The sequence below is a fragment of the Styela clava genome, chromosome 11 (assembly GCF_964204865.1).
Source record: "Styela clava chromosome 11, kaStyClav1.hap1.2, whole genome shotgun sequence".
In the NCBI taxonomy this organism is placed as follows: Eukaryota; Metazoa; Chordata; class Ascidiacea; order Stolidobranchia; family Styelidae; genus Styela; species Styela clava.
Window position 1 is genome coordinate 5,865,730 of NC_135260.1, and position 25,291 is coordinate 5,891,020.

At 33.9% G+C, this 25,291-nt stretch overlaps 3 protein-coding genes across 3 annotated transcripts; 1 reads left to right on the forward strand and 2 right to left on the reverse strand.

The window, feature by feature from the left end:
- Positions 1–191: 191 nt before the first annotated feature.
- LOC120346909 (protein dpy-30 homolog) lies at positions 192–2,154 on the reverse strand. Its single transcript, XM_039416702.2, has one exon. The coding sequence runs from the start codon at positions 2,101–2,103 to the stop codon at positions 1,768–1,770; it is 336 nt and encodes a 111-aa protein (XP_039272636.1). The 5' UTR covers positions 2,104–2,154; the 3' UTR covers positions 192–1,767.
- A 2,857-nt stretch (positions 2,155–5,011) lies between these two features.
- On the forward strand, positions 5,012–8,648 carry LOC120347457 (haloacid dehalogenase-like hydrolase domain-containing protein 3). The gene has a single exon (XM_039417453.2). It carries the CDS (start codon positions 6,906–6,908, stop codon positions 7,680–7,682), a length of 777 nt encoding a protein of 258 aa, XP_039273387.2. The 5' UTR covers positions 5,012–6,905; the 3' UTR covers positions 7,683–8,648.
- A 363-nt stretch (positions 8,649–9,011) lies between these two features.
- On the reverse strand, positions 9,012–24,767 carry LOC120347273 (uncharacterized). Its single transcript, XM_039417175.2, has 9 exons — positions 23,957–24,767; positions 23,290–23,521; positions 22,234–22,330; positions 15,202–15,347; positions 14,858–14,982; positions 14,240–14,365; positions 13,673–13,778; positions 13,045–13,285; positions 9,012–12,612 (listed from the first exon to the last, which is right to left on the reverse strand). The coding sequence occupies exons 1-9, from the start codon at positions 24,026–24,028 to the stop codon at positions 12,315–12,317; spliced, it is 1,443 nt and encodes a 480-aa protein (XP_039273109.2). The 5' UTR covers positions 24,029–24,767; the 3' UTR covers positions 9,012–12,314.
- Between the last annotated feature and the right edge of the window lie 524 nt (positions 24,768–25,291).

Sequence of the window (25,291 nt, forward strand, 5' to 3'; positions counted from 1 at the left end):
GTTTTTTACTTCGCGCTCAAGAACGGTTCCAAGATCTTTATCTAGTTTTGCCAATGAAGGATTTTTCGGCCATTTCTTCGAAACATCTAAAAACCTTTTATATCTTGACATTTGGAGAATATATGATGAATGTCCCACTCACTCAGTATTTGGTATAGCCTATATCTATAGAATATCTGATCATATTTAACCTAGTATCAAAAACATATCAATTAGCCAATCATCAAAGCAATGCAGAAACAATTGAAAAACGAAACTAAAAAAATTACAAGTCAGTCTCAAAAATCGCTTTCAAAATTAGTTCGAAATAGCCATAGACTGAGTACAATGAAGAGCATGGTCTATCCTTGTTCATTCATTATCAAATCAATTTGGTTATAAAATATAGTGAGCAAGCAAACCAGCCTTTTATATTCAATAATATTAGGTCAGTATGAAACAGCAATTAACAACAGTACTATTGTAATATAAATTTTTTGGACAAGGTATGGTTGTTTTTCACAATATTATAAATACACATATTCTTGTAAATCTGAGTTTTTCTACATTTTTTTGCCGAATAATGAGAAAACCCTGAATTACAAATAGGACAGAAGGGTGCAGTACATATCAAATATTAACAACTCTAAAAAACAAAAATGACAAAATATTTGAAAACAAGTTTCTGACAATCTGTCTACGAATAAGGAGCGATTGAAATCTATATTCAAGGTAAATCGTTTTTGTTTGTTTGCAAACTCATAAAAGTTCATTTTCGGAATGTAAAATGTCAAGCTACTGAACATTTTTGTCAAATCAGTTGGAAAAATCTCTCTCTACAAGTACAGCAAAAGACATTTCAACAGGACAGTTTTTCCACAACGATATACAGACAGAATGAATCGAATACAAAACACCACATGATAATAAAACTTCATATTTGAAAATTCATTCAAATCTTCAGAACCCAAATTACTTTCATCAAAATAAAACTAGCTAGAGCACTTTGATTGTGATCATGACAAGGACATGTGGATAATTATTCCAATACAGACAATCAAAGATGTATTCTAACAAGGTTACAGACGATTCATGCAGGCTTGAGTGCAGAGATACATACGCCTATCCACAACGAGCGAGGAATAAAAGTGAGATATTTCGCTGTTTTATTATTACTATTACGTTGAATTTTATGGCCGTAAAAGCGACTAGTTTTTAAGCGAATCATTCGGGGTCTGATGCCTGATGATATGTTTTATATCAGATATACATGTTAAAAATCATGGACCGTGTTGTTTTTTCATTTATTAAAATACTTGAATAAAAATCGTACTTCGCTTCGCTTTCAAAAATGAAATATGCAATCACTGCGCCATATCTCTGCACTCGAGCTTGTGGCCGAAACGCCTGTATACTTTCTAACAATATTCCAGTGATAGATAATCATCATGAACAATCAAACTAAATATTAAAACATGGTGGCTGGATATACAGCAGCGTAATTTCAAGCAATCAAGTTTTATATGTTGAATGAACCTAGTTATCAGGGAAGTACAAATCACAAGTTTATTCACTAAATATCAATATAATAAAAACATCAGCTGTGGTCTGTTGGGATACAATTTCATCTCATGCAGACTGAAGAAGCAATAAAGCATGACTGGCAGCATTGGTGCACTCTATTTAGGATGAGATTATTCTGCCAGGACACGCTTTATTGCTTCCTTAGTACGATATGAGATTGTCTCATACATTAACAGACCAGACAAAAATTTAAGCGTTGAAGATTTATTGTTCCTTCGGAGGTCCAGGCTTGAATTCATCTTTATTTTTTAACAGATATGCTGCTAAGTATTCAACAGGATTTGGTGGGCGTTCTTTAGCGAGCGTTGCAAGGCCTGATAGAAGAATTGGAACCACTGTTTGATCGAGATAAGCTCTTGTTGGGAGCGATTGTAATTCCACCATTTTTGGTGTTTTTCCAGCAGCATCCTTTTCTGCTTTTACAGTGTTTTGAACCGCAACAGCTGGACTTGGATCAGCTGTTTGGGAACCTCCTTCCTGAGCAGGTGTCGTTTCAGCCTGCATTGGTTCTGTTACTGGAGTTGTTACTTCGTCTGCCATTGTTTCAGTTTATCTTTTTGTTAGAAGATTATCAAATATTATTTACTGTTAAAAAAGGTGATTTCATATTTATTGGACTAAAATTTTCAATTAAAATTGTGATGATAATGCAATATTAAAAATGGTAGCATCAACAGAATACCGTATTTTCTCGACTATACGCCTATCACGAGAATAAGCCGACTCCCTAATAACAGCCTTAAAATAGTGAATTTATAAAAATTCGCATATACGCCGTTTCTACAAATCGTAACACGGCGCACGCAACTATTACAGTCAATGATGTTCAATTCAAAATTAATATTCAAATATCGCTATTCACTACTTTCTTGTATATGGCACACACATTCTCTACAGGGGTGGTGACTCCTCTACGACCCATGGGCCGGGGCTACGGCCCATCTAATTGGGCCACATGGGCCGTGGCCCATCAAGCTATGGGCCGCGGCCCCGTCAGGAAAAATTCAATTATCTTACCAAAATTTTCAATTTATACAAAATTGTCAATATTCGAACCAAAAAATAAACTCCTGTAGTATGTGTACCAGGTTAGGGTTAGGGCAAAATTTTGTTCAGATTTTTTACATTATAGTTCTATTATGAGTTTGGGGACTGTTTGTGTTAGCCAAGTGAATAGTTTCTTTACACAACTTGATGGGCCGCGGCCCATAGCCTGATGGTCCGAGGCCCAATTTGATGGGCCGTGGCCCCGGCCCATGGGCCGAAGAGGAGTCACCACTTCCACTCCACATTCTAGCGCCGCTGTCCATATTTTGATTAAAACAATTTTCGATTATTATATTTTCTGTTTTATCGTAATGGAAGACAGCACTTGCGGCTCTAACTAAATTACTGCCAACATGAAAGGAATTAAATCAGCGCCACCGACTTGAAGTACCAAACCTATAACATGAGGACATTTTTGATTGAAAATATTTTACAATCACTATTTTATATTAACGTAGTCGAGATATCCTGAGCGGCAAGGGCAATAAATTCGGTTATTTTTCGCAAGTCTTCTCAAACATGATTGTGTAAGCTTCATATATGGGCTGATATATTTTATAATGTATGCCAAAGTGTCTGCCGATTATTTAATTGACTTTGTATACCAGCTGTTATTTGTCTTAATCCTTTTAAAACAAGAACGTGGCCGGTGCAATGAACCACTTCCTGCCCAGATAACAGCACTTCAGAAAGAAATCGGCTACCACGAAATAAAGTGATTGATTTATCACCCTTACGTTTATGACCTTTTCGTTTTGCTGATTCAGGAAAAAACGGAAAACACAGCTGTTGCCTAACCCATGGACGTACAGCATAGTATTTATCACACCATATTCATATGTTATTTCAACCTTTCAGTTACCGTAAGTGGTTGTTCAAAATGATGGGAATTACAGTTTTATTGTTAGGAATTATTATTGTGTCATTACTTCAACAGCGTGAGCGATGTCATGCATGATGCGCCGGTAAATATTTCAAATACAACGGAGAGAGATAAAGAGTGCTTATCAGCACAGCTAAAAAGGATAACATATCGTAAATGTGATTAAAATTCGGGCGTTAGTTGCTAACAACGATTGCGCACAAATGATAACGTTTTGACCACGAGACGGCTGGCCATAGATCAATGCTGTTGCTCTTATGCAAAAGATACAAACCGTCACGTTTATGACAGACAATCACACCTGGACAAGGATCGCGTGTGTGCCTGCATGCTTTTATCGTGAGAATTAAGCATGGTTGGTAGCTGTTGCAATTACCGGCAGGTCAGCACGATATCATTTCGTTGCGTGATCAAAGTCTCGATGCGCGAAGGAGCCGATTTTTTGGTGCTATCTGAGTTATGCGAGAATAGGACGGTCCCTTAGTTGGGCAACTTTATTTTTGTGTTTTAAACTCGGCGTATTTGCGAGAAAATACGGTAGGTTACCTAATGATTAATTTATCAAAGCACTGGATTTTCGAAACATCTATAATTGCAATACCATTGCTATTTCACTTTGACCATTATAGAATAAAAACTGAAGTTTGAAACTTTCATTGATTTCTATCAATGAAATCAACTAATTACAATAGGTCAGTTTCCTGATATCCCGATAGTTGAATACACAATCAGAAATGAGGGTGTTTACTGTTTAGCAAGACGGCAAGATGTGTCAAGATGATTACTGCAATATTATACAGGTATAACAATCGCGAGACGTGTCAGCGATTTATTACATAACCAAATTTATTTCTGCCTGTTTCTTTTTAACGCTTCCTTTTCATTGTATATAATGTCACGTATCTGTCTAGATTTCCTTTTTAAACAGTGAAAAACAAAGATAATTGTTATTTGGAACTTAACTTTGATGTAAAATATTCAAAACGCGGCAAAATGAGAAATACTCAAAAGTATTCCCTGCGCCGTAAAGCCGCCAGAATTACTTCCGAATTTTCAAGCGCGGAGATAACATATGTTCCCAAAAAAAATAAGAAATTTGATTTTAAAATTAGTTGTTGACACTATTATTAAATATATTTTAGCTTGTAATTTTTTCTGACGTTTATACTCAAATTTTTGGTCAGACTACACATAATATGTTGGTAGAATTTTACTTTCATGATCTAGTAGTATTAAAAAAAAGTTTCACAAGAACACATTTAATTTCCGTGTAGGATCATTTATAAAAAATTCTGCCAATGCTTACAGGTTGTTTGCCAAACAGAAACACATGTTGGTATATCGGTTGCCATAAATCGCCATATATACTGTGCATTTTCGTTACTAATTGTAATTTATTTGAATTGTCATCTTTTGCAATGTCTCAGATTTCATAATTTTTGCAAGTTAATATTATAAGTATGAACACTTGTACTAATATTTGTTTGAAAAACATTATATTAATAAGAAAAATTATCAAAATTGTAGCAACCTTCACTTTGTCATGGAAAACAACCTTTTTATCCTGCTCGCTGACCCGTGTGAACAGGTGAATTATTCTGACATTCCATCAAAATTGCCGATTTGGGAACAAATTATTTGCTCTTGCATTCAGGCATTGGGTATCGTCATAACGAGAGCGATGTTTGTAAAGCCATGAATTATACCGGTCTCCCTCATGAACGAGTTGACGTAATGTTTAATGAATCAATAAAAGTTCTGAGTTTTTCATCATTTTGAGTTCATGATAGAAACACTGAAGTTCTATTTTATCTCTATTGCCAGAATTGTTAATAATGTTATGTCTGAGAAATGATGAAAATTTATATTGGTTCAGGACCTTGTATTGGGTTTGGGACATGAAAAATTTGAAAATGATCATACCAGCATACACAATTTTGCATTACTGAAATCTGCCAAAAAAACATAGAATGAAGCAAAATTACTATTTTCCCATAACATTTTTTATTACATTTGAAATATAAATCACTTTAAATTAAACACCGTCAAGAGATGAAGCATATTCAGACCTGACCCGCTCTGCTGAAAAACGCAAATCCCACTCGCTGTTAAAATTATGTTTTTTTGCGAATGGAATTTCAAAAATTTAAAATTTTGGGGCACACATTCGTTTGCAATCCTCCAAGATTGTGTTAATATTTATCTCGGCTTGATTCGGTGTCTTTGTAAGTCTCCCATTCTTTCAGAGATTGAGGATCTCGAGTTTTCTTTCGATTGTTCTTGGTTCCACGGAAAGAGTGAATTATGCATCGTAATTGTGGTCGATTGGCCGCATTGTGGTCCAATGGCTATTGAAATAGCCTATCTCTTGCCATGTCAGAAAACCTCGAAGCAATGTTCTTGTATTTCAGATATCGCACAGTTGATTCTGTACTCCAATTTGAAGAAAATTGCTGCATTAGAAAAACTAAAACAATATAAATAAGTAAATTTGTGTACGCTGCCTATCAAGAGTCAATAAACGAGAATATCGGTCGGAGACCGAAGACTTATCGATTGAAACTGCGGTTTTGATTCATGACTCTTTAGTGACACCGCCTGTGCCATCACTAACTAATTAATAACACTCTAATTATATGACATAATTCATCCAAAATCGATAGGCTTCTGGTCCGAGATATGATGAATGCACATGCATAATTTGGAGCAGATGTAACCTCGCTTTAGTGAGATATCGCGTGCATCTAACAGAAAGACAGACAAATACCTATCAACATACTTACCGATCAAGATCGATAAGTAATAAACATTACTTGACGCTTTCAATAGAGTATAGATTGGACATTATTAATATATAATTATTGGAGTTGAAAAAACACTAATTAAGAGGAAGTAGATGTAATGAAATGCGAATGGGGAACAAATAAACCCTAATGGGCTCTGGTATTGTCGTCATCTGGCTTGGAGGAACACTGAAGCCAAATTTTTAGATTCCAGTAATTCTGACAGATTCAGATAATTTATTTTTGTCGTGCAATTTCAGATACTGTTAAATTATGGCTGCACTTCCAACACTCACATTCATTTCCATTCAAGAATGATCCAATGTGGTATGCTTCAATTTATATCAAAATTACCATGGTGATTAGTATAAAATGTACATAACCTTTAAATATAGTGAGAGTTAAAATAATAGATCAGTTCAACAATTTATTCATGTATTTTTTGTTGAGTGGTAACAGTTGGTTAATATTTTTCGTTCCAAGTTCATTATTCAGTTATTGTTGAAACGAACAAACTTGGAATATATATAGCTTAAATTTGGCACCTGTTTCTAGGCCGTTATTAAGATATATATTTTCGTTATCCAGTATACTAAACTAAAGGTTTTAGGTAATTGTGATATGCCGTGATGAGTCTTATAAGATTAATCACCTTTGATGTTACTGGAACTCTGTTGAAAGTTACCAACCCTGTTGGGAAACAGTATTCCCAAGCTGCTGAGAAATTTATGGGGATAAAATTTGATGAGAATTCGATGCAAGAATGTTTCTGGAAATATTATCGACAACAAATGAAACGATATCCCATGTTTGGTTCACAGCACAACATGACTTCAGAACAATGGTGGTTTTCTGTTTTCACAAACTGTATTAAAGGTAGTAAGCAGTTAAACACTATGAAAACTTTTAAAAATTCAGATGCACAACTTCAAAAAGCGTTCGAAGATGTGTATTACAATTTTAAATGGACTGTTTATCCAGGAGCAAAAGATACATTAAAAAGTTTGAAGTCAATGAGAACAGAAAAGTATGGTCCAATGAAACTTGCAGCTGTTTCAAATAGTGATGAGAGAACTCCTACGATTTTGAAAGAAACAAATCTTTTAGAATATTTTGATTGTGTCGTAAGCTCGGTTGAAGCAAGATGTGAAAAGCCAAACCCAAGAATATTTGATTACACTTTGAAAAAATTGAACTTAACGGATATTGATAAAAATCAAATTCTACATGTTGGGAACATGTATGAAAAAGATTATATTGCTGCAATAAATGCTGGAATGCAGGCTTTGCTTCTGAGAGACGAATCTAATGAAAATGAGAAAGTTTTTCACAAAGAGCACATCATTCATGAATTAAGCGAAGTTGTAATGTTTGTTGGGCGCAACAACAAGGAATTTACCTCTTAATTAAATTCTTAAAATTTTGTTTTAGCAATAGTACAGTGTTTCTAATTATTAAAAACTTTATGCAAACTCATTAAGTTTATTATATAAATTTTTATAATTACATTGTTTGTGCTCAACTTCAAAGTTAAAAATTGAAATTTTAAAACTTTCATAGCTTGTATTTTTTTATGTGAAATTACTCTTAGAAAGCAGAGGTGAGAACTTCCGCATCTTATCTTAAATTAGGTGTGCATTTCTATGCAATATCAAATTAGTTGATAGACAATAAATTTTTTTGTCTAGTAATATATTACTTCTGGTTGGATAATACAGTTTGATGACGCTTATCTTTTGCATAATTACCATGAATACAGACTTGTTATCCAATTCGGTTATAAAGTTCGGTCAAACAAGTTTTATGTCTTGTTGGCTGGTCCACCATCATGGTGTATTATATCGAAGCATTCTTCATTGTGGGCATGCATACGTTGTTGAGATTTAATTACAGATCTGCAAGTCCCACTTGAATGGTTGTGGAGGTTTGTTGAATTTTATGATCTGCATTCATAATGCCTTGGGTCATTTTATATGTAATAATATCATCTTTTATTGTATATTATATTGAAGGTATGATTTCATAATCCACTGTGTGCTTTTAATTTTCAATCTTCATGTTACCTAAATTTTTTCTCCTGGGCATTTTTACCTATAATGCGGGATGTCTCAAGCAAGGTGCCATACCTCGATCAATAATGAAAACATCACTTGGCTGATTGGGCATGGACCATAGTGAATGGAGTTAGCTTTAGGCAGAGCTAGATGCCCAGGGTACATGCTTTAACTTTTGACCGAATCATCATTTTTTTCTGTATTTTTTGAAATTGCATTTGAGACAATCATATTACATTTTCTCCTGTGCCATATTGATCATATGTGTCAGATCGCGATTTGGTTTATTTGAGCAATAAAAATTCATATTACTCTTTACAGACTTGTCTTGCTCATTGTTCAACAGCCTGGGATCCATGTTGTGAGGCCATCAACAATAGAATGAATAACTGCTGTGTCATTTCTAGGACCCTTGGAGAACAGCCAATATTAAATGATTCTGACATTGTGCTGCTGTCGCTAAGGGTTGTGGTGGTGTCAGGGAAATTTCATGTCAGACTTAGGGCCGCAGGGGAATGCTCAGTCAACTTGAATTTCATAATACTATCGCCAACCATTTTTTGACATTTTGCATCTCCACTCTGAGCAAGACCATGGGCCACTGATATATAGGAAGCTGCTTTCTTGCCAACTAGCCAAACAACTATTATCTAGATATACCTTTGAAACACAAAAACAAAATACTTGACAGTGCTTATATTTAATAATAATTGCTGGATTGGGTGATGGCACAGTTTATATAAGAACAATGTGATGAACTCAATTCAGATGAATAAAACCTTTATAGAGATGAATCTAAAACAGCTTTAAATAGACATGCATGCAGGCACTTCAAAACATGGTGGAAAAAAGTTAGTGATCATGCTTTAAACACAATTTAGTCCTAACTGGTCCAAAAGCATATTTGGCAGATATATCAACAATCTATGCCAGGGATGTGCAACCTGCTGCCGCGGAGAAGTGGTAATTTTGATGGTGTGCGGCACGCTAATAGAAAGCCTATGTCAAAGAAATGTGTGGCCCACGGTTTCACCCATTTTTTTGTATAGAGCCCTCCTGTTTTGAAGGTTGCACACCCCTGATCTACGCAACCGATAGAAGCCTTCAAATAAAATTAAAATATTTCAGAAACAAAACATGGTTAAGAGACCTTCATGAATGTAAATGTTAAATTCAATGCCTATAGCCTACAAGTCGGCTCTAACAATCCAAGAGTACCGTAAAATTTTTATTATATGTGAAAAAATATCTATGTACATTACATAATGCTTCTCAATAATATGTCATCCATTGAGACACGAAAGACTAAGTGTGGACCTTCGCATCACTACCATATTTATATTGCATGAAGGACACAACAATGTGTTATGTTATTCTAAATTGCACAATTCTAATCCACAAGATGGGCCCAACTACTGATGTAGAAAGGGCAACTTTGAGAGTCAAATAATATTACGAGTTTGGCATGTTTTCACTGGGGTTGAATTTCCAAACTGCGAATAATACAGAAACTTTCATACTTTCAATGGTGAAAATAAGTTAAAATACTTGCATATGCCAACATTTTTACCAATCACATTTGATTCACTCAGAGTTTGGAGCTGGAAACAAGGTAAAAAAATGTGATGCCGAATTATTTGAATATATCACAGACGGCCAAGTTTTTCTACTCATAACTTACAGACTAACAGAAGAAATCTCTTCACACGTATATTGTAAATTGCCCTCAGAAGAATTGCTTGGTTAAGAAATCGTACTTTGAAAAAATTTATAGGAATCAAGCATTTGTGAAGCTCAGACTACAGAATGAGAAAACCTTTAAAACAGCAAACTATCTTAATAGCAGCTAAATAGTAAAAATATCTGGAAACACACTAATTATTATTAAAAAATTCACAACCCGCGAAATAAAAAATCTCTCCCAACAAGTACAAAAATCGGACCTCCTGAAGTATGCGCACCAAGATGGCGAACAACCTGAACTCAGGTTGTGTACCAGGTTAGGGTTCAGGTTGTGCGACATCTTGGTGCGCATACTCCAGGAGTACCAAAAAATCTTTTGCAGATATTTGTGTAATTTATCTTTATATGGCAGAATAATGAAACAGCATTCTAACTATATAAAATAATATGAGAGATTATCCCCAATTGAATTGGTATATAGTAGCTTACCCCTTACCGTAATCTAACAAAGAATAAACTAAAAGCATAGCAACTGGTTGCTACCAGGCCTATCATAGTGTAACATGCACAACTGGTGAGAAGGAAACAATATAGTTGAGTCAAACACTTGTCTGTATAAGAATTGGTACTTTTGCTGTATATTTAGAGTGACTTTCCTGCTCCATTATTGCCCGGATAGTTTTCGGATTTATAGGCATTCGAAACATTGGCTAAACAATGTTTGCTTTCAACATTTACATTAAGTATTGCTTGTCCTATCAGAGCAAAATTGGCCAAGCCACCTACAAATATATGACTCAAAGCTACTGCAACCATCTTCTAGGCAGTAAAAATATTATGGTTTTTTTTTACCTATCCAGATAACATTTTCCTCAGTGTAGTTTTGCAATACCATATCAGTATTTATTTAATTCATTATTCCAGGTGATAATTTCTAACAATACTTTGATACAACCAGATGAATATCCTCACAAATTATATTTCTTGAATCCAAACTATTTTTTTCAAAAGACTTTAACTAATGTAATCTTACAAATTTGCATTACTTCACACGCTATCAAGTTACATTTTCCATGAACACAATATAAACATTGGACGTGGAAGGTTAATAATAAATCTGCCTACAACATCAATACACCTTTTTTAAATACAAAATCATGAACAACATATTAATTTTAAATCCGTAAGACGATAATTATAAGTGACACTAATGTTTAATTCTAATGGTCCCAGGGTGAAAATGTCTAACAAAAAAGTAGGTTGCAGTGAACTGAAAATTGAGTGGTCACTCTTTACAGCTACATTATTATCAAACATCAGTAATAAATATTGCCTTTCCTGTTTCTATCTCAAAAATGAATGTCAACCATATAAACCAGGTATATAGTTTAAGTCTACACAAATAAATTCAAGTGGATATGCAATTTTCTATGTATTAGATGGCAGTAATTATGAAATTAGGCTCTACGCAGCATAAGTTTAAACAAAATATAAGTGTATCTATTGATTTCACGAAGATATGTGAAATTTGATTGATAAGTGAAATATACCGTAGATTTCGATGCAAGACGAAACCCATATTCGATTTTAGGTTTTGTATTCTAGAATGGTCCTATGCTCTTACTTTAAATTATTCTATTTGACCACTCTGCATTAAAGGTGTATGTAAGAAAGTCAAATTTACTAAAAAGCAAGCATTTATGATATTTTAATTCATAAAATTACCTTCACTGAGAATTTAACTTTCAAAAAGTAGGGTTTTGACACATTTTCACTGAGGCAGTTTTGTCAAGCCAGGCTGAATTCCCCAGGAATTCTAGAATTTTAATGTCGATAGAAAAAGTCAAAATTTCCTTCACAAACTCAAAAAGCATTACTAAGTTTACTAGTCATTTTTATGTTACAGTTAATTAAAGAAGGTTATGCTATCAAAATTCCAGAGTCAGAGTCAAAACTTTTCTTAATAGGAGTCAGGAATTAAATGTACATTTTACTGCACTGCTCGGGTTGGACCAATGTTGGAATATACATGTGTCCATAAAGTCCCTTTACAATTTCTATTTTGATATGAAGTCAGTTCTCAATATATCTTAACCAGGTTTGTTGTTTTTCAATCAGTAATTGTTCAAGTAGTTTTACTTCATTTGATATATCTATGAGTGCCAAAACAATAATGATACCAATAAATTTCCTTTGCAATTTAAAAAAATTTTGAAGCCTTTTCGGACACCCTAAATTCTCCAGTCCACCTGTGTATGGACTTCATATTCAGCAATGCCTAAATCCGACAAAGTGTAAAATTTAAAACTCATTATCGGAGAGATTATCATCATCTTGGGGGAAGGCGTTATCTTCAAGCAAAAGTAGAAACGAAGTGTTGTTGTTTTCAATATCAGCGTCTGCTTGTTGCTTACGAATTCCTGGAAATTTCCATCCAGAGAAAGCATTCTGTAGTGCTTTCTCCTTTTGTTTTACACCAGAAGTTGACAGAATACCATTGCACCTCATTTGAAATTCTTTTATTTCATCTTCTGTCAAAGGAGCATCTTCTTCCATGGTTTGCTCATCTGAACATTTCCATCCCATTTCACGTAGAAGTCTGTGAAAAAATTTTTGTTTTTCATTCCTAATTTCACTCCACAGACCAGGCTACAAGGTAACACAAGATTCTATTCACACAAACCAACATATTTATTCCATTCGTTATTCTATGGGACCACCTATGTTGTTTGTTCTCGATATATCTTATTCATGAAGGAAACATTTCTGAAAAAATATATCTTATATCATGCTCTGTTCAATTTTGAAGGGAAGCTTTGTTCCTAGACTAGCGACCACTTACAATATCAATATTAACTTTAAGTCAGAACCTTTCAAACAAATCATCGAAAGGGTCCATGGCACTGAAAAAATGGAAACCACTGATCTACACAATTGGTAAAGCTTCTGACCTGAAACCTGGTTTAGAATCACCGGGTTAAAATGAAATGATCTAGTCGTCCATTATTCCAAATATATAAGACTATCTCACCTATGTTCTGCCTCTAATGAACTTGATAAAACAAAATCATCATGAGCTAAAACCGTCTGTGTTTGTTTGCCATTTGTATCCATATTCTTGTGAGTTTCGTTCTCTTGATTAGTAACAGCTTGTGGTTGTTCTTCTTCTATGGTAGATGAAACCTCTGACTTCAAGTGATAGTTGCTTCTGCCCGCAGAATCATCAACTTCACCATCAGTCTGACGTAATGCTTTTAAAAAGTGGTTTTTGCCTGAAAATTCAGTGAAATTGGATTGAAACGGATTACAAAACTATGCGAGAGAAACTATAGAGAAACAGGATAACGGTGGAAGTGGAATACTAAGGTAAACGTACTGGTAAACATAGTTAGCAGCTTGCTAAATGTTAGGTTAGCAAGATATGTTAAAAATTGGAATAAATCTACATTTTGTAATATAATGATGATATAAATTTGATGAGAAATTAAAATTGAAAAATTTCCTACAAATATATGGCAATGCAAAATAAAAGTATGAAGTGCTTGGCCTAAGTGTGTACTGATATTAGACATAATAGGGGGAAAGTTGTGTAGCATTAAAACGATAGATAATGTTTGAAGATAGGTAGAGTGTGTAAGCAAGTTAGCTAAGAAAATTACCTTTTCTGTGCTTTTTGTGTCCACTAACAACACCTATATCAACAGCTGAAGATTTAGTCTGAACTTCTTGTCTTGGTTGCTGAGGAGAGATATTACTTGATGAAGACTGAATAAATGAAGATAATTATTAGAATTATTGGATATGACAGTGGCACACATCTTGTGTGAATATAATAATATCATCTGATATGATATGCATAAGTCAGGCACTGTAAAACTTCAGATAGCTAAAGCTTTGTCGTCAAAGAATCCTGTGCTACCCGAAACGAAGTCCAACACTGACTGGTTAAGCGGAATGGTTACTACATACCACGCTGTACATACACTATTGGTCACTACGCTGTGATTTGTAATATAATAAGTTGTTTTCTCAGGATAAATATGCCAAATTGGGTACTACCGTATAATGTACCAAGTTAGGGTTAGGCCATAATTTTATTCCGATTTTACCTCCATATTGGTACAAACACTTCTGGAGCGCCCCAAATATAACCATGTTAAGATCTGGTACTAAACTCTTTTTAAAATTCTTGGAACTTAAATGTCAAATTGATGATTGCACTTTACCTGGTTAGTTCGGGTAAGAGTACCAAGCTCTCTTTTGTTTCCATTTGAAATAAAATCTCCGCTCAAGTCAGCAGAATTTTTCGTTGGAAAGTTGAGGGGAACACTCATAGTACGGCGGTATGGTTGCTGAATTGTAAAAATAAATAAAATCTTAATATAAAAACAAGATTCAGAATAAAATACAAATACAGGAACTTTGGTATTTGGAAAGAGGATCTTCTCAATTCAGGAAAGATCATCAAAAATAAATTGAAATGAGGATTTGATATAGCAAAATAATTTAGTTCAAATGTAACTTCCCAATAGCTAATCAAATTACTGTATTTTTCGGTGATTTATTCTATTTTTTTGATTGATTTTGGTTGAGCTATAATTATGCATATATTATAATATTGTCACTTAATTAGAAGATATATATAAAATCTTTAACACTTAAATGGGAAATGCACTTTCTTTTCGTTGCATTCAGAAACACATCAACACAAATACATTCAGAACATTCACAAAACTCAAATCATTTGCTTGTTACCATCCTTGCATGTACTCACATACCTTTCAAGAGTTGCCATTTTTATATCTACCCATGCACATATGACTTCAAATAAATATTTAATTAACCTTTTGATGGGACACAGCCGCCTTAGGAACCAATGTCTTATAAATACTTGTTGTTGATTTCTGATTGGAATTTGGACTTGATGGAGATGTGTCTGTTACTTTGTTTTTCATCACCAATGGTTTTTCTGAAATAAAAATTGTAGGAATAAAATATATTTATGGTATTGGTCTTGACTGGGCAACAGTTTAAAAAAGATTAAAATATTCTTCCAAAAACATAGTAATGGATCATAATTGAAATATAACCGAAAAAGTTCGAGTGATGTAATAATGCTGAAAGATATTACGTTAATAAAAACGAAAATTACATCAATTAAAGCAAATTAAATTAATTATCAACTAACGCCACATATTGACAACTGCGGTAGAGGATGACCGGCTTGGTGAACCATTGTTAGATTTCTTCTGATCAGAAACTTCAATGTCAGATAAAGATGGAAAATCTGCATCTATGACTGATGTGCAGCCATTTCTTGTCCATGGATTTGCACTGGAAAAATGGACGGAGCATGTTAAATTCTGCCTTGATTTTGCAGTTGCAGTTGAGTAGTTTACAACTACTTAATCCTCTACCCCTAGAATCCCCCATCCCCTTGAAACGATGTATTTATGAAAAATCATATATAAACCGACTGTCAAACTCCCCAACGAGAGTTATGCAATCAGAGATATGTGCATATAAGCTAATTTTTCGTTCGATCAGAGATATGTGCGTATAAGCAAATTTTTTGTTCGATCAGAGTTATGTGCGTATAAGCTAATTTTTTGTTCGATCAGAGTTATGTGCATATAAGCTAATTTTCTGTGCGATCAGAGTTATGTGCATATAAGCTAATTTTTCGTTCGATCAGAGATATGTGGGTATAAGCTAATTTTTTGTTCGATCAGAGTTATGTGCGTATAAGCAAATTTTTTGTTCGATCAGAGTTATGTGCATATAAGCTAATTTTCTGTGCGATCAGAGTTATGTGCATATAAGCTAATTTTTCGTTCGATCAGAGATATGTGCGTATAAGCTAATTTTTTGTTCGATCAGAGTTACCGTATGTGCGTATAAGCTAAATTTTTTGTGCGATCAGAGTTATGTGCGTATAAGCTGACTCCATAGTTTAGAAACCTTTTTTTAGTTTCAAACTCAGCTCATATAAAAGGATATACAGTAATTCCAAACTATTCGAAAATGTCTCCAGATCTGACTTTTATCTTGAGCTTTAAGAAAATTCAGATTCCCACCTCAGTAGGCCTATATAATTCTGAGAAAAACCTAAGTTTGATAACAGAAACTCCGGTGTATGCTAGCGGCCTTCTTTGATTGACTGTTATTAAGAATGCTAAATCAACTTGATGTTCTTTTAGTTTAGAAACTTTGATTTCAATTACAATCAACAAAACTCCAAAATTATGACTCTATAAAGCTGGGTGGTCCAAACCCCGACCCATGGGCCACATGAGGGCCGCAGCAAATAATGATCAATTGTGTTGGCACAATCAAAGTGTTTTATATTGCGCTATTTTCCTATTCTTGGAACTGATGTGGCCCGCGAACAATGCAAAAATAATTTTATGGCCCCAGATGCCGACAACCTTGGACCACCCTGCTATAAAGAGTTTAAAATTTCTATTTAGTCTTCGAATTGAGGGAGACGACTCTGGCTCAGACTCGATTACCGATTGAAACATGCAAAAACTCTGACTGTACATCCTTGTAATCACAACAAAAACAAGTCCATAATGATCTAACTATGCCAACTCTGTTCTGTGGTTACCACAGGAAGACAACAGTTTAATCAGATGGCCAAGTTTATTTATCAATACGTATATTTAGAGTGACTTGTCATTTACAAAAGCTATTTGGAATTTTGTCTTGAATTAACCAGATGCTGTGAGTCATTGACAAAATAAGTTGTCATAACAAATATATTCATAATGACATGCTAAGATTCAATTCAACATGAAATTCCAAAACCTTTGATTTACTATTTGTAAGAATGACATAACAGCCTAGTGAGAAAACAAATTCGGCGCTCCAGAAGTATGTGCACCAATATGGAGGTAACTAATTTTGTTCGTCTACTTTACATCAAGTTGTGTAAAGGGATGGAAGCCTATGGGCAGGGGGTTATTTACTTGGCTAACACAGACAGTCCCCGAACTCGTAACAGAACTAAAATAAAGAAAATCGAAATAAAATTATGGCCTAACCCTAACCTGGTACACACACTACGAGAGTACCACAAATTCTGTCCAAAACAGTTAATTTTGAGCAAGTCCAAGTCCATGCAAAAATCGGATCAGTATCCAGAGTCAGATAGAAGGTTATTGCCATATGAGAAGTCCCATCCCCCAGTATTATTATGAATAATCCATTCTACATATCCTGAATCGGGCCATTCCTAATATCAGAAAAAATAAATGAAAATGATTCAGCTTTGCAACTGGGATAATTGAATTGTTTATCCCTCGTTGTCACAATGTTACCACCCCCATAGGAATTTGACTTGTCAAAATGCAATATTTGGCACAGTATTCAATTGGTTTTTAATGTTGTTATAAATCTACATTATGACCTTGCAGTACACTGTCTGTGGCAACTCAAATATCCAATTCACTTATCAAATTTATTATAAAAAGATCTTGGAGAATCTGCTTTGAAAAGCGGAATGTTGATATGAATGTTGATAAGCGGACAGTAGATATAATTGACAACTCAAATATTCAATTCATCAATTTATTCATAATAAAAAGATGAGTTTTGAGATACAGACAGGTGATAGATTTTTCACACAGACACAGTCAATAACTAATTGAAGAGTATTAATAACTGAAGATCAAAGCAAACCATATGCTACTATTAATAAATATTCAGTTCACATATCAAAGTTCTTTAAAAAAAATTCTAGTGGACCAGTTCTGAGATACAGATTGTTGATATTTATCAATCAAAGTGTTTTATATTGCGCTATTTTCCTATTCTTGGAACTGATGTGGCCCGCGAACAATGCAAAAATAATTTTATGGCCCCAGATGCCGACAACCTTGGACCACCCTGCTATAAAGAGTTTAAAATTTCTATTTAGTCTTCGAATTGAGGGAGACGACTCTGGCTCAGACTCGATTACCGATTGAAACATGCAAAAACTCTGACTGTACATCCTTGTAATCACAACAAAAACAAGTCCATAATGATCTAACTATGCCAACTCTGTTCTGTGGTTACCACAGGAAGACAACAGTTTAATCAGATGGCCAAGTTTATTTATCAATACGTATATTTAGAGTGACTTGTCATTTACAAAAGCTATTTGGAATTTTGTCTTGAATTAACCAGATGCTGTGAGTCATTGACAAAATAAGTTGTCATAACAAATATATTCATAATGACATGCTAAGATTCAATTCAACATGAAATTCCAAAACCTTTGATTTACTATTTGTAAGAATGACATAACAGCCTAGTGAGAAAACAAATTCGGCGCTCCAGAAGTATGTGCACCAATATGGAGGTAACTAATTTTGTTCGTCTACTTTACATCAAGTTGTGTAAAGGGATGGAAGCCTATGGGCAGGGGGTTATTTACTTGGCTAACACAGACAGTCCCCGAACTCGTAACAGAACTAAAATAAAGAAAATCGAAATAAAATTATGGCCTAACCCTAACCTGGTACACACACTACGAGAGTACCACAAATTCTGTCCAAAACAGTTAATTTTGAGCAAGTCCAAGTCCATGCAAAAATCGGATCAGTATCCAGAGTCAGATAGAAGGTTATTGCCATATGAGAAGTCCCATCCCCCAGTATTATTATGAATAATCCATTCTACATATCCTGAATCGGGCCATTCCTAATATCAGAAAAAATAAATGAAAATGATTCAGCTTTGCAACTGGGATAATTGAATTGTTTATCCCTCGTTGTCACAATGTTACCACCCCCATAGGAATTTGACTTGTCAAAATGCAATATTTGGCACAGTATTCAATTGGTTTTTAATGTTGTTATAAATCTACATTATGACCTTGCAGTACACTGTCTGTGGCAACTCAAATATCCAATTCACTTATCAAATTTATTATAAAAAGATCTTGGAGAATCTGCTTTGAAAAGCGGAATGTTGATATGAATGTTGATAAGCGGACAGTAGATATAATTGACAACTCAAATATTCAATTCATCAATTTATTCATAATAAAAAGATGAGTTTTGAGATACAGACAGGTGATAGATTTTTCACACAGACACAGTCAATAACTAATTGAAGAGTATTAATAACTGAAGATCAAAGCAAACCATATGCTACTATTAATAAATATTCAGTTCACATATCAAAGTTCTTTAAAAAAAATTCTAGTGGACCAGTTCTGAGATACAGATTGTTGATATTTATATATATATGCAGTCAACAACTACTGATAATTTTACTGATTACTTTACTGATAATCAAAGCAAACCATTCACTGTTAAAAAACATTCAGTTCACATATATTAGATGTATTTTTAATAAAATTTTAGAGGACAATTTTGAGAGACAGATTGTGATAATTATATACATGCAGTCAACAACTAATTGACGACGATTTACTGATGATCAAAGCAAACCATTCACTATTCATAAATAACCCCATTCTCACATTCTAGGTGTAAATTAGGCTTATTGACAACATTTCCTACAACTACATACATGTTAGTCATAATATACATAGCGTGAATGAGCCCAATTACCACATTGTAAAACATGGCACTTCGTCATGTTATTACCCTACGTTATGCATAGATAACAAGTTTTATCATTGCAGGCACATGAATTTGGATATTGGAGAAACCATGACAGAAACATATCAAATATAAATTTGACCTGTATAATTCAAAGCTAATCGATGCATTCCCAAATGGAACATTTTTTGAACAATTATACATATGCCCAACTTTGCCTGACAGAATTTGAATTTTTGATACGGTTGAGTTGCCACTGACATATGAAAATACTTTTATGTGTGTAAAATTTGTATTCTGTGCAGCAAACATCGATTTGTTCCCAGAACGCATTTGTAATACAGTATTCTAGAATAGCAAACTATTCAAACTTTGAATTTAGACACTCCAGTCTCCAGTATTATTTTTATTGATTGATTCAGTGTGAGCAGAATAAATATACAGAAATATTGTAACAGATTTTGGACAAAAACAGAAACCAAATCGAAAAGGGAAATAAACTCTTGCTCATGCTGCAAGCATGGGAGGAGTATAATATAGTCCCACACTGCAAATGACTAAATGAGCGAAACCAATCAATATATGAATATATTCTAACTTGTTTATTGATTTGAATATTACAATTCTATGGTTTCCTAAAATTCGGAATATTAAATTAGCAAAATTTGTCGGCAACAAAATGTAGAAAGATAATTTTTTATTTTATAATTTGATTAAAGATAATTTTTTGTCAAAAACTAACAAAAACAATTATTTTTCAAAGCTATGCAATTATAACCCTATGAAGTGCTTGATATAAAATTTGCCACAAATTATGAATTTAAATATTCTATTTCAAAATTCAATATTCCGTGCAGCCTGGAGCAGTCACTTGGTAATTTCATATAGCGTTACAAGAAAACATAAGGCTTCAATTTCACATGGAAATTTTTTGTGTCGACTCAGGCGATACCGGAAATATTTCCTGTATGATAGAACGATTGGTGATCTTTTACTTGGCACACAGGAACACAATTTACCGCAACTCGACATGTACTCAGTATTAAATAAGGTTCTCTGCATTATTAAAGGAATTCAAATTTCAAATTTTAAAGAAATTTTTTCCACGTATTCATATGGTCAAAAACATATGGTCAATCGCACAACTAACCAACTTCAGACATCTAACAGGTCCATATGAAAAATTTCTTTTTTCCGTGCGAGAAAGGCAGAAGAACGCGACTATTGCTTAGTCTTGCAGTAATATAGGTACCGACCGAAACGGTGAAAGCTCTGTGGCTTGCACCTGGTCCGCACCATTACTATCAGTGCATGCTAATCCAGAAACTAATCACAGAACCACGATAAAAAACAATACTATACACACCATATATTTAGGCACACATTTGACAGTAACCCAGCCATGTACTGAGTACTCAAGATCAAAGATCATAATACAGCTAAGTATTATCCAATTAAGTTTTGAAGAAATTTGAATTAAATATTACCATTATTAACATTTTTCATTATTAATCAAATGGCTGATTGCACAACACAACTTTGAAAGACAAAAAGATATTGAAGTCTTACTTTACAATTTCACGAATATATTTCTTCCATATTAAACTAATTTCATTAACATATTCACCCCTGTGTTTAAATGAACACTTACGAGTTTTTGTTGTTGATTTAAATAATCACAGGATAAGACATTAGACAACTTAAACGTATGGAGTACCATGAACTCTCATGCAGTTACCAGTTTATGTCGGTAATAGGAATAGTTAGCCAAATTATTTGTTTCAGATACAAAGTCAATATCTATCCAGAGAAAGCTACGTAAAAACTCAAATAAATAGTTGCCAAACTGAAGGGTCGGCTCATAACTCTGATCGCACTAAAAGTTCGGCTGATACGTGCATAACTTGATAAAAGTAAAACATAACAATAATGGTCATCATTTCCATTAATTCTCTTCTGCAACCATTTACTGTAATAGGTGCGTACGACGTGGTGGCTTATATGTTGGGTGGCTTATATGTGAATTTTTATAAATTCGGGGGGTCAGCTTTTATTAAAAATGAAAAGAGTCTGATCAATCTTTAATGATTGATTTCTAAATGTTACATCTTTTTGTTAGAGCGTTGCGGACGAATATTATTTTTGCCATGAAGGGCAATTAGAAACATCTATATGTGTGAGACGGCATTTTCAGCACCAATATTAAGACAAAAAACAGGCCCGGACTTGCGTTGAATCGGCGCTACGAGTTTTCTTGTCACAAATTGCTACAACAATTGTTAGATTGTGCAGTCGAAAGTAATCTCATCCAACACATTAATATTGTATGCGTTGCAAATGAAGCCATACTTCCTCATTGTTAGGGACGGGAATACTGTATAGATTGGGGTCCGTGAAAAATAAGATTCATAAGATTCTGAAATAGGGGTTCGCGGCCTAAAAATTTTGGGAGCCACTGCATTAATTTACATAAAATAAAGCTAATGTAGGTCACAGAAAATATATGACTTCACCAGCCATAAACCAAGTAAGCCTACTACAAAACCACAATAAAAGAAACAATACTACATAATAACCTAGACCTAGACTGCTACTTTATATTTATTATATAACACTCTCAGGTGTCAACCAGACAAAAACAAGTAAACAAATTGAGAATCTACCTGAATTGTTTCTTGTTTGGGGGCAATGTTGGTGAAAATGTTCCTGATTTTGTAAATGCTGATTTGTGTTCTCTGTTTGGACTCTGGTTAAAATGATCTGAAATTATGAAATATAGCATCTTACATATAAGGTAACATTTTATGCATAATACAGAGATAAGAGTTCTCTAAACTGATAACTTTTAGTTGTGAAGCATTTATAAGATGATAATCTGTATGGCTAATCAGTAACGGCTTCCTTCGCCATCAAGCCCATGCATCTGAAACAAATAACTGGCAACTAATCCCATTCCCAACATGGACTGGTAATCGGACGAAAGGTCGTGGTTCATCATAATGATTAAGTCATCTTATCGGATTTCCTCTCCCCCAAGAAATGTATTTCAAACAAATGACGTCAGTGTTTCATAATAAAAACAGTCTTTTCCCAGATGACAATTGAGAAACAACATCATATATTAAATTGAGTATTGATTTTCATAATACTGATTATGATAAGTATGGATGAGGTTGTGCAAGTTCACAAATATTGATCCAGTGTTTTGGTTGGATTTTAGTATTTTGATTACAATTTACATGTTTGAACAGTTTCAATAAGAATGACTGATATTATAGATTTACTACGATTACATTCGTTTCAAAAAAATGAAATTTTACTTGCATTAGAAAATAAGAAAATAAACCTTCAAATGACTAATTTTCATAATTAACTGTTAAATTACCATAATTATTTTATGATGTACACTATGATAAGTAAATGGGTGTGTTCAACTCAGATGAATTATTTGATACTATGTTATTAAATCCCAAAAAATGATAAATCATTCCTGAATAGTTATATTTTAAAATTATGTTAGGCCTACTGACTTTGAAATAGTGCAAAATACATCCAGATCCGAATGAATCTTTTTAATAATATTTCATAAGCACTCCAAATAATTATTTTTATATACAACCCTTTTGATTGAATGATAAATAAGGAAAGGATAATTCATCATTAACTATATGACAAGTCAAAAATCATCGCAAAATTGCATCTGGTATAAAAATACGAACCATTCTTAGAATCCAGGTAGCTATGAGTGAGATCCACAGATTGATGACGAGACACTGTTCGTGGTGAGGGGGTGTGTTGACCCCATGGATGACCTGAAGTTCGGGAAGGACTTCCACTCGATCTCAGACCAAGTGAATTTGTCCGATAAACGGATTCCTGGGAGGTTTTAATAGACGGACTGATTGAAGACTGAGAGGATAGATGGTTTCCTGAAGATTTTTCAGATGATTTCTGGATGATAATAAAATATTTTAGTATATTCTCAATTCTTTGGTGCGTTATCCCAGTCCAAAGTTTCTCATACTGGTCCCTCTAGGGCGCTAGAGAGCAGTTCTTTAGGATCTACAAGCAAAAGCTCTCGCAATGACTACATTAATTTAAAGTAAATGATGATTGTTCAAATTATTTGACTCTAATGCATTTATTCTTTTACTTTTATTTATGTTATTAATAAACGTTGTGCATAAATAACCAAGGGTTGAGAGTCAAGAATGTCAAGGATGTATTGAGTGCTAAAACCCAAATCAGAGGTGGCAAATTTGTTAGGTTTTTTTAAACCAGTCAGAAAAACCATGGAAGATATATATCATGGTTTAAAAGGGTTGAGTTTGAAGAAGATAAAACATAAAATATCAACAGGAACAATAAATTAGACAATTTAATTACCTTTTTATTGCTGTTATTAAAGTTAAGCCAAGCTGGAGAAAAATCTACAGCTTCGTGAGGATCTTTTGCCATTTCTGAGCACGGGGCATGATAACCCCGATGCTCTTTTAAACTTCCAAGATTGAGTTTGCTAATAATTCCAGAGGAGAAAAATGTTTAAAAATCGAACGACATGAAACTCTGCGTTTATCTTGTTCCCCGGATATTAGGTATTGACCAACAAGTTCTCGAAGATGATCAATTATTATGACGAAGATATTGTCGCCATGCAATGAAGAATTTAATATTTACAATGCTGAAACAAGGTCCAAACTTGTGTCGAGAAGACCTTGTTAAAATTAAGTTGTCAGTGTCGCCAATCTTTGTGTGTGTGTGCTTTAATGCTTCTTGTATTTCTTCCTGATTATTATTTCAGTTGTTTTTTTTTTCCTTTTTTATACCAGAAGATTTTTCGTTGTATTCACTTCAGTGAATTTGCCTTGACATTGGATGAGTCCTATTAAGCTTTTAGTATGTTGTTCCAGCAGAATTTCTTATCGATAATATTTTTTTTTACGATTGCTGCAGAACTTCTTTTTTTGGAAGATTGGAACAAAGCAATAGAGTTTGGGCAGAATATTATGATCTCCTTTCAATTCAGTAAATTGAGATTCGAAGGTAATTATGAAGTTTGTGCAGTGGCGAGCTCCAAGGCCAAGAGGCAGATGATATCCGTGTATTTTTTCCAGTATCAGCATAAAATTCTTAAAAAATCACTATCACTGTTACTATTCAGAAATAAAATAATATATATAGCAGTATATTCTATGCAGTTCCTGTTAAAAGAATACAGTAGTAACGTTATCGTTTCTGCGGTTTCAGCAAGATTCTCTTAAAAAGTTTGGAGTAAAAACATCAAAGTAATGAAGTAGAAAAATTTATTATAATACTGTAATATATTTAGGAAATGTTATTCCAGTAATATTTCATAAAAACAACATAACATTAACATGCGGTACCGGTACGGTAATAACTATTGCAGTAACGGTAGACTATTACTGGCATTAATTTCCAGTACTGCAGTAATGGAATTTATTTTCAATTGAGACACAACTCCATATAGCATACGGTACCGTACCACACTACCGCTGCCCTCTACCACACGTTCAAAAATTCATCACCAACAAACCTAGATTACAGGTAACGGTAGACTGTTTTCCGGTACCGTACCGCTGCACACAGTGATAGTTTTCCTTCCTCCAGAGCGAAATAGTTTTGCGCATAGAAATCTGGAAAAAACGGTACCTTTTTTTTTTTTTTGTAAACAACAACAACAACAACCAACAACGACAGTTA